At 45.6% G+C, this 13,571-nt stretch overlaps 1 protein-coding gene across 3 annotated transcripts in view; it reads right to left on the bottom strand.

Annotated features, from left to right (window-relative positions):
- The window catches only part of LOC306699401 (nectin-2), a 73,886-nt gene that overhangs the window by 36,280 nt on the left and 24,035 nt on the right, over positions 1-13,571 (bottom strand). For all 3 annotated transcript variants that reach the window (XM_079164007.1, XM_079164008.1, XM_079164006.1), the window contains exons 2-6: positions 9,254-9,363; positions 8,116-8,368; positions 6,364-6,660; positions 6,115-6,232; positions 5,334-5,482 (exon numbers count right to left, since the gene is read on the bottom strand). In XM_079164007.1, coding sequence (XP_079020133.1) covers positions 5,334-5,482; positions 6,115-6,232; positions 6,364-6,660; positions 8,116-8,368; positions 9,254-9,363 — 927 coding nt within the window. The remainder of the gene's footprint in view (positions 1-5,333; positions 5,483-6,114; positions 6,233-6,363; positions 6,661-8,115; positions 8,369-9,253; positions 9,364-13,571) is intronic.

Below are 13,571 nucleotides of genomic sequence, written 5' to 3'. Positions count from 1 at the left end.
GAACACATGTATTTTATTATTTTTAGTTAATATACTTGTTTATTCTGTTTGGATAATTTTCAATATCCCAGGTGCAATAAGTAAAATGATTTCATTTCACTGCACATTGATGCCGAAACCTTATCTTATGTAACAAAGTATTTTTTATCATCCATCATCTTTAAGTGTTCCTACTTTCTTCAGGTTTGAGCGCATGAGCTACATAATAAAATCAAGAACCCTTGGCTAAGCTGAACATCCTGTCTGTTGCTCTGGCTTTCCTTTCCACTCTCTGCACTTTCAACAGCCGCTGCGGAGGATTAAACAGCGGACGCTGCAGTTGAAATCCCTGCCTACATTTGAAAAGTAGTGAATCAGCCCGGTTCTTATTGTCATTCCTATTTGAAATCCATCAAAAGCCGGTCCCTCTTGTTAAGTGTACAGAGAGTTGGCAGAATTACTCTTGTAACACCGATTCTTGTCAAGAGAAGAAGTGGTAGTCTACACCGGCGCTCCGCTCTTCTTGTCCTCTTCATTTCTGCCTCTCCTCTTCAAGCCCTTTCTCCATCTCTGCCTCCACTCCACCAGCTGTCTCCTGCATACTCTATGTTCTCTAAATCTATTTTTCCTGCCATCTCTCCATTTTACAGTTGTATTTCTGTCGCATGCTACTTTTCTCCTCTGCGCTTCAATTTCAACATATGCCTAAGGGAAAAAAAAAAAAAAAAAAAATTCATGTGGGTATATTTCTCTCCACCGGCCTCCCCAAGCACACCGTCTCCCTCCCCTCGTTTTCTCCCGCAAGCAGTGCTAAACATTCCTGTTCACACACATAAGAGTGAGAGCTAGCCCTTAGTGTCCACTTGTAACAGGAACACAAGAAATGCATTATCACCTCGGGCTCCATGGAGCTCTGGCACATGCAACGTAGCAACAATCTCTGTGCAAACTTGGAGCCGGATGCTGCCACACATTGCCGTCTCATCAAAGGGAATTACGCTGAAATTGAAATGCTAATTCTCCCTAAATTCCTCTCATCCAATTATTTTTAATGTGTCGATCAAGTCAGTTCTTAAGTGTCTCTCTCAAAGTCCATGCTGCCGATTTTAAATCCTTTCGTGGGTGATAATTCATGTTTTATTCTACCCTTCTGGAGACGATGCTTAAAAGATTCAAGAGATAGATGTAAAAGAAGCCACCCCAGGCTCCCAGTACAGGCCCAGTACAGACCCAGACACATCCTAACAAAGCACCAGAGGAATGTATTTCAGTGGGTGAGGAGAGGACATCTTCTAAACACATGCTGCTGGATGAGTTAGCAGGAAAACCTGCAATATGCATGCTGTGTGGATAACAAGGGGGGGGAAAACAAACATGCAGAACTACAGTACCCCACCCCTTCCCCAAACAAACACACACACACACACACACACAAACACACACACACACACACACACACACACACACACACACACACACACACACACACACACACACACACACACACACACACACACACACACACACACACACACACACACACACACACACACACACCATACTGTGGAAACCAAAAAAACAGAATGCTTCTTATGAAGTCATGTCCAGCACGACCGTAAGCTCCAAGTGACCGCAAGTAATGAGCGAGATGGAGCGGAAGTAACGTCTACTGCAGCCTCCCAAAAACATGCATGGTCAGACACACACACACAAACACACAAACACACACACTCATGGTCACCAGTGGCCTGACGCTGGGCTGGGCTGCACCTAGAGCATAGCTTAGTAGTATTCTCTGTCAGCATGTTAACTTATTGAAGAGAGCCGTGTGTGTGCGTGAGTGTGTCCTAATGAGGGGTGGGCAGGGGGCCAGTAGCAGGCTGGAGGGAGACTTGGCTCCATCAGACCTGTTCCCTAGCCGTTTTCGCATGGCCGGAGACACACACTGACAGATACAGGCAGACGCACACACCCAAACCCAGTGAAGGAAATTGGCCAAGCCCTTTGCTCTTGAACTGCCTTCCTAGATGAGTCTGGAATTGGGAGAAAATGCACCGAATTGAGGGGAAATATAATTTCCGTTGAACCGACGAGCCACTGGATTGAGGACATTTCACTTTTTGAGGTTCAGCTGATGCACCCCTGTACAGAACGATGAAGGGGTTAGCCACACAAGAACCCTGCGAGGGGAGACTGGAATGGAGGGACGGATGAAGAGATGGGGACTACTAAACTGTGATTAAGGAAGAGCTCCTGGTTTTAAAGAGTTAAGCTTTAAGAAAGGAAGACAGCACGGGCATAAGCAGGGGAGAGAGAGAGAGCGAGAGAGAGAGGGAATGCTGGGGGCAGGAGTCTCTTCTATGAGCGGGGGAGCTCAGCGCCAGACTTGTGGAGGCTGAAAGACAACCTGTGAGAGATAAGGAGGATGAGGAGAGAGCATATGCTAACTGTGAGGATGAGAGATGCAATGAAAAGAGCAAACTGCAGCAAAAGAGATAGCGAGGGAGAGACAAATCGAAAGAAAGCGGAAGGGAAAGCAGGGGTAGAATACTTTTGCGTGTGTGAGTAAGCAGCGGGATCGAAGATGAGAGGAGGTGAGGAGATGACATCCATCCCTCTCTGCCTCCGAAGGCACAGGACAAGACTGAGGGTAGACGATACGGGCAAACACCCACACAGACAAGCACGTAGATTTATGTGTGTGTGTCAGCAGCTGTGGGGTAGAGAGGAGTGGGGGACCTGCTATGTAGCAGGTGCTGGCCATTTCACGCCTGTCGGCCCCTCTTAGCCCTGTTTGTCTACACACATTCACATTAGCCTCCACGGGTCTGCATTGCTATCCCATCTGGAGTCATTCCGCATCTTTCTCTCGCTCTGTTTCGACAATCATCCACTCTTACATTTCACTCCATCCAACACAAACTCAATCTCTTTCTTTCTGAACACTTCTCGCCATCTCTCTGCCTTCAACAAAACCTTCAATCTGACTCTTGCTGGTTGCCTCAGTCACCTCTTAACTGCCGGCAAATTTAGCTTACATCTAATCCTCCTCCTCTCTTGCCAGTGAGTAAGAGAGGAGTGGGAAGGAGGGAGGAGGTGGTCGGCCGAGAGAGCACAAGAGGAGGTGGAGGAAAGAGATGGTAGGACAAGGAAACTGTGGGAAGTTCAACACTGGAAGAGACAAGAGAAACGAAAAGGAGAGAGGAAGGGAAAGAAAAGGAGAAAGTGGGATGAAGAATGGGAGTGGAAACGTAGGATAAAAGACCGATGAAGAAGGGAGCGGATGGTGGAATGAGGAGAGAAGCAGCCAGGAGCTGAAGCAGCAAAGGGTGACTGATCCGCTCTGAGAGGCTTGGAGACAGACAGACACACACGCTATGCTGAGAGATAGTGGAGGCCAATAGCACTGGAGATAGGATGCAGTGGCACAAGATTCCCATGGGAGTTTTAAATGCCGTCAGCATCTGCTCTCTCCCCCTCTATCCTCAATGCAATGCTCTCTCGGTGTGAGGGGAGCATGCTGGCACCGATTTATCCTGGTGCACGTTCTCTGGCTTTCTAGTTTAAAAGCAGCCGCCTCCATCTTCCTCCCTCCGCTCCCTCGATCGTTGTATCTTCCTTGCTTGTTGCTTGTAATACACAGCAGGAGATGGTGACATCCTTTGTGCTACAGAAGCCAGTTACGCTACTGTGCAGCAGTACAGAATGGCCCCAGAGGAGTGGTGATGCATGCTGTGGCAGCCAAGGGACTCCCCAGAGATGGGGGGAGAGAGAGAAAGACAGAAAAAAAAGAATGAAATAAGTAGAGACTGAGCAAGAGGACAAGAAAAAAAAAAAAAGGAGAGAAAAAATGAGGGCATGAAGTAACTGGGTTGCTTTTAAACTGGAGCCACCTGAGAAACATTTTTTGTAATGGGCAAGATTTACCCCCATGTCAGCAGAAAATAACTTCCGGTTAAGTGCAGGCAGAAGAGTGGAGGGGATGTATTTTGTATGAAGTGAAATGCAGGAGTGAACCTTGTTGAGGGGTGCAGCTAAACCTATTGAGGGACAGAGGGGGTTGGAGGTATGGACTGGTTTTTTTAAATCAATGCATACACCTAAACATATCGCAAACATGAACCAGCAAACACACTTAGACAGTGTATCAGCACTCATCTCGTCTCAGCGAAGCTAAGGCAACACTGAAATCCACTTCATTTCAAAGTCAACAGTGTCACTTTTAGTGACGGCAGCCTTATCTTCAAGTCACCGACTCTAATGATGGTGCTCATTTGCTTTGCTTTAGTCTCTCCTGTCATTAGCGTTGGGCCAAGGGTACTTCTGAGAAGCTACGCCGTAGCTTTTGTGATCATGACTGTAGGGGGCTGACTTCTCTCTCGCTCTCATTTTAGAAAAATAAAGGAAAAGCGAAAAATATCTCGTCTATGTGCACCGCTCACAATGTGAACTACTACTAAAAACCTTGTGAAAAACTGCTTTGTAAATGCCATGTGATGTACAAAGCCGATACAGACCTTGAGTGCCGCTGAGGCATAGAAACTTTGATAATTCAGTTTTATTGAGAGCATGCAAAGCGATGGAGATGTGACATGCATTCTTAATAGGACACAGAGGAAGAGAGATATGAACAGTTGAAAGGGAGAACCCAAAAGCACGCATCTACATATTCACTCTCTAAAACACACACACACACACACACACACACACACACACACGTGGACAGAGCAGCTGGACCCTCTAACCCTAAACTACACACCCAAGACAGACCTCAGCACAGATAGTGTGTATGTGTGTATGTGTTTGTTCATGTGACATGTGAGGCAGAACAAGGTGTGTATCCCTGAGGAAAACATTGGAGCATAGCACACCAGGAAATGTGTTGCATGTGTGATGAAAGTGCACTTGGTTCCAGTCGATTGATATAAATGAGATGAACGAGATGATATAAATGTTTTCATTTACAAGCCAGGGGACGGGTTAGATGATGAACGAGACCCATGTGAGCCACAAATGTGTTTTTCATTTCACTTCTGAAATGTTAACTGCTTTACTGAAACATTTACTGTGTCTAATTCCTCTGTGTCGTAGGACATTTGCAACTTGTGCAAATTACACAAATGGGTGGCTTCGTGATCTCAGGAGTGATTTTTAAATGGTAATTTATCAAATCACAGAGAAGTGCACAAAAATAACCCTTTTATTACTTGTGTCGAGCACACGTTGTAGTCAAAGCAGGTTGAAGTGCATTTCTAAATGTTATCGGACCTACATCTTGAGGACACTATGTATTTATATACTTTCATGTTCACGTGTTGGTGTGTGTGTGCGCTCGTTTGTGTCCTCAAACTCACCTCTGACAATGACCGTGACCTGGTCCCTGCCGGGCCCGATCCGGTTCTTCACCTCGCAGACAAAAGTGGTGTTGACCGCATCGTCCACCTTCAGCACCTTCAGCACGTTGTCTGTGATCAGCACCGTGTCTGGCATCTCTCCTGACATCCTGCAGGGACATGAGCATACCGACATGAGAAAGAAGAAAGGGGAGAAGGACCAAAAAAAGAATAAAAAGAAAATAGGATTGTGGTTTGGGTAACTTTGGGCACAATGAAATCATGAAGACAGATGTGCATTTACAGAAATGTGCTGTATTGTGCTATGTCATCAAATTTCACTAATCTTGATCGGCAGTGCAAAACTAATCAGTACTCCCCTTCCTCAAAACTCAATCCATTATCACACAGTGGAGGAAAATACGATGGGGACAGGAACTCATCTCGACCATTTTTAAGTAACAGACTTTCCATTTGTGTTGCTTTTTTTCTTTTTCAAATTTTGTCAGTTACGTTAATAGCTGATAATACAAAAGAAATGGGGAAAGAGCGAGTCATATTGTGTTTCTCATTATGCTGGGGTTAAATCTCGAGTCACTGAGTCCATTATGAAAAATGATACGGCTATCTCCATAATCAGAGCACGGGTCTGTAGTAGCAATAATACAAAGTGCTGATTACAGCTCTGTGGACCTGGGAATGAAGGGTAAGGCAGATTGAGAGGAAAAGAGAAAGCAAGAAACGCTGAGAAAGAGAGAAAGAGCAAGACAACAAAAGAGATGATGGATGTTAAGATACTCACGTCTTCCACTGGGCGGTCAGCGGAGCAGGGTTTCCGCTAGCCTCACAGGTGAGCACTGCGTTTGTACGACCAACATACCAATTATTGTCATAACCCATGATTTTCACCTGAGGGGCGTCTGAGGGAAGGACAGGTGAATGGCAGAAGGGAGGAGAAAGAAAAAAAAATGAACTAAATTAGTCACTCAATTAGAACAGCAAAGTAATTCATGGAACAGATCGTGCTGGGTTTTGTGTGTGTGTGTCTTACACTGAACTGCTAGCTTCAACGGGAAGCTCTCCGGTTTGACCTGGGTCCTGTGCACCACCACGCAGCTGAGGTCTTTCCCGTTGTCTGCTGGTGTGGGAACCATGCGGTACTCGCTGCTCATGGTCACCGTGTTGTCGGTACCCGTCTTGGACACCGTTGTCGCATTGCCGGTGGCCGCGGTCACCCAGGAGATCTCGGCAGCGGGGCGGCCATCAACAGATTCGCAGCGCGCCACAACGACCGGCTGAGTGCCGCCTGCTACCACTGATACGATGGAGGCCGAGTTCTGAGGCTTAGCTGATGGATGGATGGACGGACGGAGGGAGGGATTGATGAAAGGGCAAAAGGTGAAGAGAGAGAGAGACAGAAGATTAGAGGACGTATAAATAGATAAAATAGAAATAAGACAGCTGAGAGAAAGATAATGTGCAGCATTATTGATAAACAATTTGAGTCGCCAGCCTGGCAAAAGCTAATCCAAAAACTCAAACCACTTTTGTCCCCCCACTCACCCTGTCTCTCCCCCTCTCTCCTCTGTCTATTTTCTGTCCAGAGCCTACATTGATAAACACTTACAAGCACCAGTCCAAACACATCCAAACCCTAAATCTTCTTTCCCTCCGCCTACATTTCTTTAATCTATTCCCCTCCCTATCACCCGCCACTGTTGATAAACAATTTCCATGACTGGTCCAGGGCATTTCCATACACACATTCTAAATCACTACACGATCTCCGTCCTCCCCCACCCTCTCTACTCTACCTCCTTCCTCATCCCTCATCCCTCCACAATTTCCCTCCATGATACGAGTGTGGGATCAGAGGGAGAGCAGGCAGGACAAGAGCTGACAGCAGGCATGACAAGCAGCCAGATCAATATAGTGCCTTAGGGGAGGCGGGGAGGTATGATGCATTGGAGAGTGAAGAGAGTGGAGCGGAGGCACTGGTGGCCAAGGTTAGACCAATGGTTCCATGGCATTAACAAGAACACAATTGATCTGACAATACCACTTAGAATAGCAATTAAGCCCCGCTGGACATGCTTTTAACCTGCATGCTACCTTTGGGTGAGGGATAGAGAGCTAGAGAGACGGAGACTACTTTGCATATTATACATATATTTATTATAAATAAAATTACTAAAACTGTAACAGCTTCAATGCACCTTGATTCAACAAGTCTAACTCTACTGGAGAGACGAGCACCATGAGACACAGAAAAGCGAGCCCAGTTCTCTTGTTATGAATTGCTTTGACTAATGAATCTATTCATGGTATGAACGTCTGGCAAAAGGTCTTTGACAATCTACAGATCTTTCAGAACAGGTTAGTCCGGGTTGTGTTGGGTTTGATTCCTTTGTACGCAACAATGAGACAATGTAGGCTTGAAAAGTGGTACTTTTCCTAAAGTAATACGACATTTTATAAGGAAGCATTTCATGTCCTCGCGAGGCACAAACCTGTGATGGTTATGAAGCACCGTAGCTCGGGTGTTTCCGTATGGTTGGAGGAACTCACCAGGCTAGAGCTCGTGTTGCTGACATTTAATACCAACATGGGTAATTGTTAAAGTTCTGTGGTTCCAGAATCGTTTACCCTGGTATATTAAAAAAATAAAGCAGCTGCCACAGTTTTCAAAAGGAGATCAAATTGTGACACGAAAACGTATAGTTATCATTTTTGTTATAATTTCTTTGTAATTTTCCTGCCAATCTGTGTATACACATTACATTAGATTATGTTAGTGACCTACCCAGCATGACCAGGTACGTGATGCCTTGCTCGTTGCCACTGGGGTAGGTAGCATACTCGCAGATGTACTTCCCCTCATCTGTCATCCTAACATCGCTTATCTCGATGGACGGGCTGGCCAGGTTTGGAGGACTGGGCGTGAAGCTAACTCTGCCATACACGGGCGAGTTATTTGGGTAGCTGGGATCAAAGTTGGGGTGAAACACAGCGATGTTGATCCGTTCTCCTTCCTTTGGCTCGTAGATCCACGTGATCTGTGGTGGAGGGGAAGGGCACGGGGTCAGTGGTTAGGATGCGTACAGGGACTAGGGAACAACAGCAGGCCTTATTTATCATGGCACTGATAAGCGACACTGCAGAGGATTTTAAGACATCATCCATTTTTCTGTAAACTCCACGGGGCAGTGTACACAGCGGCATCACAATCAAGGAAGTGGAACGGGTATGAATATGGATGCGACTTTCAGGAGCAGCATTCGCGCTCTCTCAGCTGCTCTTAGCGGAACCAAACTGAGTTGTGTACATCCCACTTCATTGAGATGCGACTAAGAAGTGTTTCTATTACCATATTCAATTCCCTAAAGCAAAATGAAAGTTAGTATTCTTTGGAGTAATAAAACATTAAGTCTAAATGTGATAAAAACCTATTACCAGCCTTAGGATCATTTCTGTGGGCTATGATTTGCTAGATTAAGTTTTAATGGGATAGGTAAACAAGGCACATGGACCTGTGTTATTCTTTTGTGTTTATTTTGATTGCAATGAATTGTTCTTATTCATCTGAGGGACTACGTTTCACACACCTGCAGAATCAGGTTGATACATAATTGACAAATACTTCATTCTACAGCAAAATAGGCACATGTTTAGCAAAATGTTACATTGCGTATTCGCTTAATGGCCAATGTGTTTGCTTCAATTGTGAAAGCAAATTGTATTCCCAAGCAATTTCAACAAATTGTACTGTGTCAAGTCAGCACAATGAGCAATTTCAGGATGAAACAGACAATAGACATTTTTATGAGAACTTCACACCACAAACCCAGTTTAAAGCCGATATGAGTGCAGTTGTATAAAGAAGTAATCAAATCCTAACTGAAAAAAAAAAGAAAAAGAAAATTCTATTAAGACTGTATCACCATTGTGAGCTGAATCCCAACGGCATCAGTGAAGGCGCAGCGCAGGTTGACAGTCTGACCAGGATACGACGACACCTCTGGCTCCACCTTCACTCGCTGACCCGACACACCTAGGAGAAGTAGAGAAAGAGAGAAACATTAATGTCCGTCTTTCCTTTTTTCCCTTAACTAGCAGAGGAGACAAGGAAAGGATGCAGAGGAATCGTGTTGGTACAGAGCCTCCTGATAAATGAGGACAGTGTGGAAATGTCTGGTACAACAGAGGACAGCATTAGTGAAGCCAGGCAAGTAGGCCAAGAGTCTGGTATCTCTCCATGGCCGTGCGTGTGTGTGGACGGAGTGGCAGGAAAAAAAGGGTGGGGGATATGTGCTGAAAAAAAAAAATGAAAAAAAATAGGAAATCCAGTTCTCTTTGGCACATAGGTCATAAATCATCCGGATGGTTTATGCTTTTCTGTAGCCTGCCATTTGCTGTGCAGACACATTCCTGTGTTACAGCAAAGAGTCAAAATAAATATGCTTTTCTTAGTGTGTTGTGTCAGTGGGTGTGTGAGAAACAGAAAGCACGAGGGAGCTTTAAAACGACAATCTGTCCACGTTTACACACGTGTGTGTGTGTGTGTGTGTGTGTGTGTGTGTGTGTGTGTGTGTGTGTGTGTGTGTGTGTGTGTGTGTGTGTGTGTGTGTGTAATCCAGGTCTCAGTGAAAATGTAATTACTTGTTTGAGTAAGCGCGCATTAGTGTATGTCAGCAAGATGGCACCTGTTTTAAGTAAGAGTGGATTACCTGTGGATACACAACTTCAAATGTCTGCAGCCATGGTCTGTGTGTGTGCGTGTGTGAGAGAGAGAGAGAGAGAATGCTAGTGTGCTTACAATGTGTGTAGCAGCAAGCTACACACAACAGCACCAAGGAAACGATTTCCCCTAAAGACAAACAGTATTTACGGAACTAGTTCCACCAGTTTGTGCTGCGCCAAAGCAGTTGTGAGACTAATATGATCTACAGGGCTGATGGAGCTCACACACAAACACCCACACACATTAAACCCATTGGCTGGCAGATAAGAGGAAAGGCCAGTGCTGTCTTTCTCTTTTGACGAGCAATGAACACCGCACCTTCTCTACTCTCGGGAGATCCGAGTTATCAATACAGCCGAAGAGAAAAGGGAGCAAGGAGCAAAAGACTGAGTGGGAAAGTGGAGGAAAACAAGCCTTTCCTAGAATAACACCAGCTCTCTCAGGACCAGCCCAATTTACAACCACAAAACAACCCCCTTGTAGCCCACAGAGGAACCTCTGGACAACCACTAAGCAGCCCGTGGGAGCAGCACAGAGCCTTATTGGGCTGGAGAGAGGAGCGGTTTGCTCTTTTTTCTCTCTCTCTTGGACACATACGCGAGCATATCTGTGCAAGTGGGCACACAAAAGAATGTACACAAACACACACGCACTTATATAGGTCTCATGACAGCTTTATTGTCGATCTCCTGGCATGTGATCTTTAAAATGTCGAGCATTTAGAGAAGACTACGCTTCAACCCTCGGTCTAACTACCTGGACTAGTCTGACTATAACTACAGATTGGCTTTGGGAATGAAAGCTGCACTCTGGTTACCACACGATGTAGCAGAACAAAAGAAAAGAGGATTAAGGGTTATTGAAACTCTTGATTACTACTCTTGCTTCAGTCTATGGACCAAATGTCAGAGGTCATTACACAATGCGGGACTGGAGATCAGTTACTCTGCCTCAGGTCTCACTTGTCTGCACATGTGCAAATTCACACACACACACACACACACACACACACAACCACATGCACAGCTGTGGTGTCCACACATAATGTGGGGGCAGAGCCGAGCTGGGCCTGTTGTCTGTCATTCTGAGGCAATAAGAGGGGAGCCAACACGGGTCAGCTCCAACCAGAGCTCAGATGAGAGACAGGCTGGCCTTATGAGACTCTCTGCAGCCCCAGGGAAATGAATATTACACACAAGACATACAAAACTGGCACGTCTTCATCCTCCATGATAGTCCCCAAATCCCAGCCCCGAAGTCTCAGAGACTCGGTGTCATTGGATCAGCAGACACAAAAGAAAAAGTCAGCGTGTGCACGCGTGTGCGTCTACACCAACACGAAGGGCTTTTGCAGATGTTTGAAATAGTAATTGTCAGTATAAATATTTAGAGAGCATTGGTCATATTAAATAGGAGCGAGCGAGCGAGCGAGCGAGAGAGAGAGAGGGAGTCAGGAACTCAGGGAATTAGAGAATAAAAGACGGTTCAAGGGTAAGACTGAGAAGAGAGGAGGAGCGATGGAGGGAGAGAAAGAGAGGGTTGGAGGGGAGCAGAGTGGTAACAGAAGCCTTGTGTCACCGCTGCTCTACTTTACAGTAGATCGGCTGCCTGCAGGTGACACACATGAACAAACAAATGCATGCGCACGCAAACTGCCCTCTTCAGCATCCTCAAGTAGTCACATGTCATCATCCAAAGTACTGTCACCTATCATTATGTCTTTAACACCCACATGATGTGCCTGCACACAAATTATGCTGCGACAGTCTTGACATATTAACACAGTCCTCTCTGATCCCCCTCCCTGGTCACACTGACATTTCCATATTTCCTACCATTTCTCTGTCAAGAGGAAATTAATCAGGAAGGAGGAGAGGAAGTGTGCGAGGTGGAAGGAAGGATGAAAAGGAGGAGACCAGGGACAGCTTGGGAATGCCAAATTGATGGAGGATGAGAGTGGAATAGGGGGGCGCGGGGGGTGAGGTGTAAGGAAAGTGGGGATGAAAGTGTGCGAAGGGAACGCGGTGCCAGGAATAGAAAATGAAAGAGGGAGTGCAAAGAGAAAGTGCTGAGAGAAGAGGAGAGGAGGATCTCGAAGGGGAGACGACGTGGGCTATAAACAAGGTTAATAGGAGACAGCTGAGGGACAAAAGAGAGACATTTAGAAGAGAGAAATAAGAGAAGTGAGAGAGGAAGTAGGTGGAAAAAGAGAGAAGAAGGAGGAAACTAAAAATGGAGAGACGTGGGACGGGGGGGGTACAGTGGGGAGAGAAACCGACCGAGGAGAAGAGACGGCAGGTGTAGAGCGGTGTGATGCAGGATAGACTCCACACCTGACCTTGTGAGAAACACTGTGGCCGTGAATAGAGAAAGAAAAAGAAAAAGAAAAAAAAGGCAGTGACACAGACAGAATGAGCCAGAGGAAGGGAGAGTGAATCAGAAAAAAAATGAAAAATACTCAAAATCCAAATTTCCTCTGCAGCCCATTTGAGCCAGCCGTGGCTTATAAAACGAACATACGCTTATCGGCCCGTGTCCGCCTGCCTCGCTGCCTGGTTGGCTAACTCCGACGCCTAACGGCATTCATGTCCTCTGCCTGATCCCCGCTGTAGTGGAGAAAAGCACGACGTCAGGGAGTGCGGGCCATCACCTAAAATATCTAATGGCCTTCAGAGCTCACTGACTCTCCGCCATTTCATCAAGCTAGTGGCTATGCACTGTCAGGTGGGCTAGAATGAAGCTTTCCCATTCTCCGTGTTCTTGAAGATTGCTTCCTAGCACATTGTGTGTGTCTGAAAGAGCACAAGAGAGACAAAGAAAATGTGGTTGTGTTTCTCTTGGCCTTTAGTGCATTGCAGTCTCAATAAGCATTTTGGGCTTTCATTATGCTCTCAGGTATGTGTGAACGTCTCCATTTCCATTATTATATTGTTGTTATTGTTGTGCTCACCGTCTCTCCTCCTGAAGAACAATAGCTTTGATGCAGGCAGTATGGTGTTGTCCTGATGGAATCAGTCTCTGCCTCCTCTCTCTCTGTCTCACTTCTTCTTCCTCAAACATAATCTTTTTCTAACAAGGGAATTAGACTGAATCCTATCCCACCTTTCAAACTTGATGACTTTGACACGCTGAGTTTTGGACCCGAGGGTGCCGCTTGTGATGTTGTGATGATAACGCAAGCCCCGCTTTGGTCTGACTTCACAATACAAAGAAAAAGTCTGTGTTGGTGGCTTAATGAATGCCTATGAACAAAAAATAAATGTAAACGCAGCTAATCGCGAGTACACCTTTGTATGCACAGCTCCAATTTTCTTTGGATAGACCGGTAAAGATTATCTCTGAGCGTGACACGAACGTCTAGATCTTGTTTTTACATCGGCCAGTTTTTACACCACGTATTTATGACCTCTTTTGAAACTGCTCAGTTGTGCATATGGACATGTTTTCCGACATGAAATTTCTCATAATAAATTCATGACGAGTGTCCACGCCATTACATATTCACCACTACGTTCAAT

This window comes from Pholis gunnellus (genome assembly GCF_910591455.1).
Source record: "Pholis gunnellus genome assembly, chromosome: 8".
NCBI classification, from domain to species: Eukaryota; Metazoa; Chordata; class Actinopteri; order Perciformes; family Pholidae; genus Pholis; species Pholis gunnellus.
This window is presented reverse-complemented; position numbering and strand designations above follow the sequence as displayed.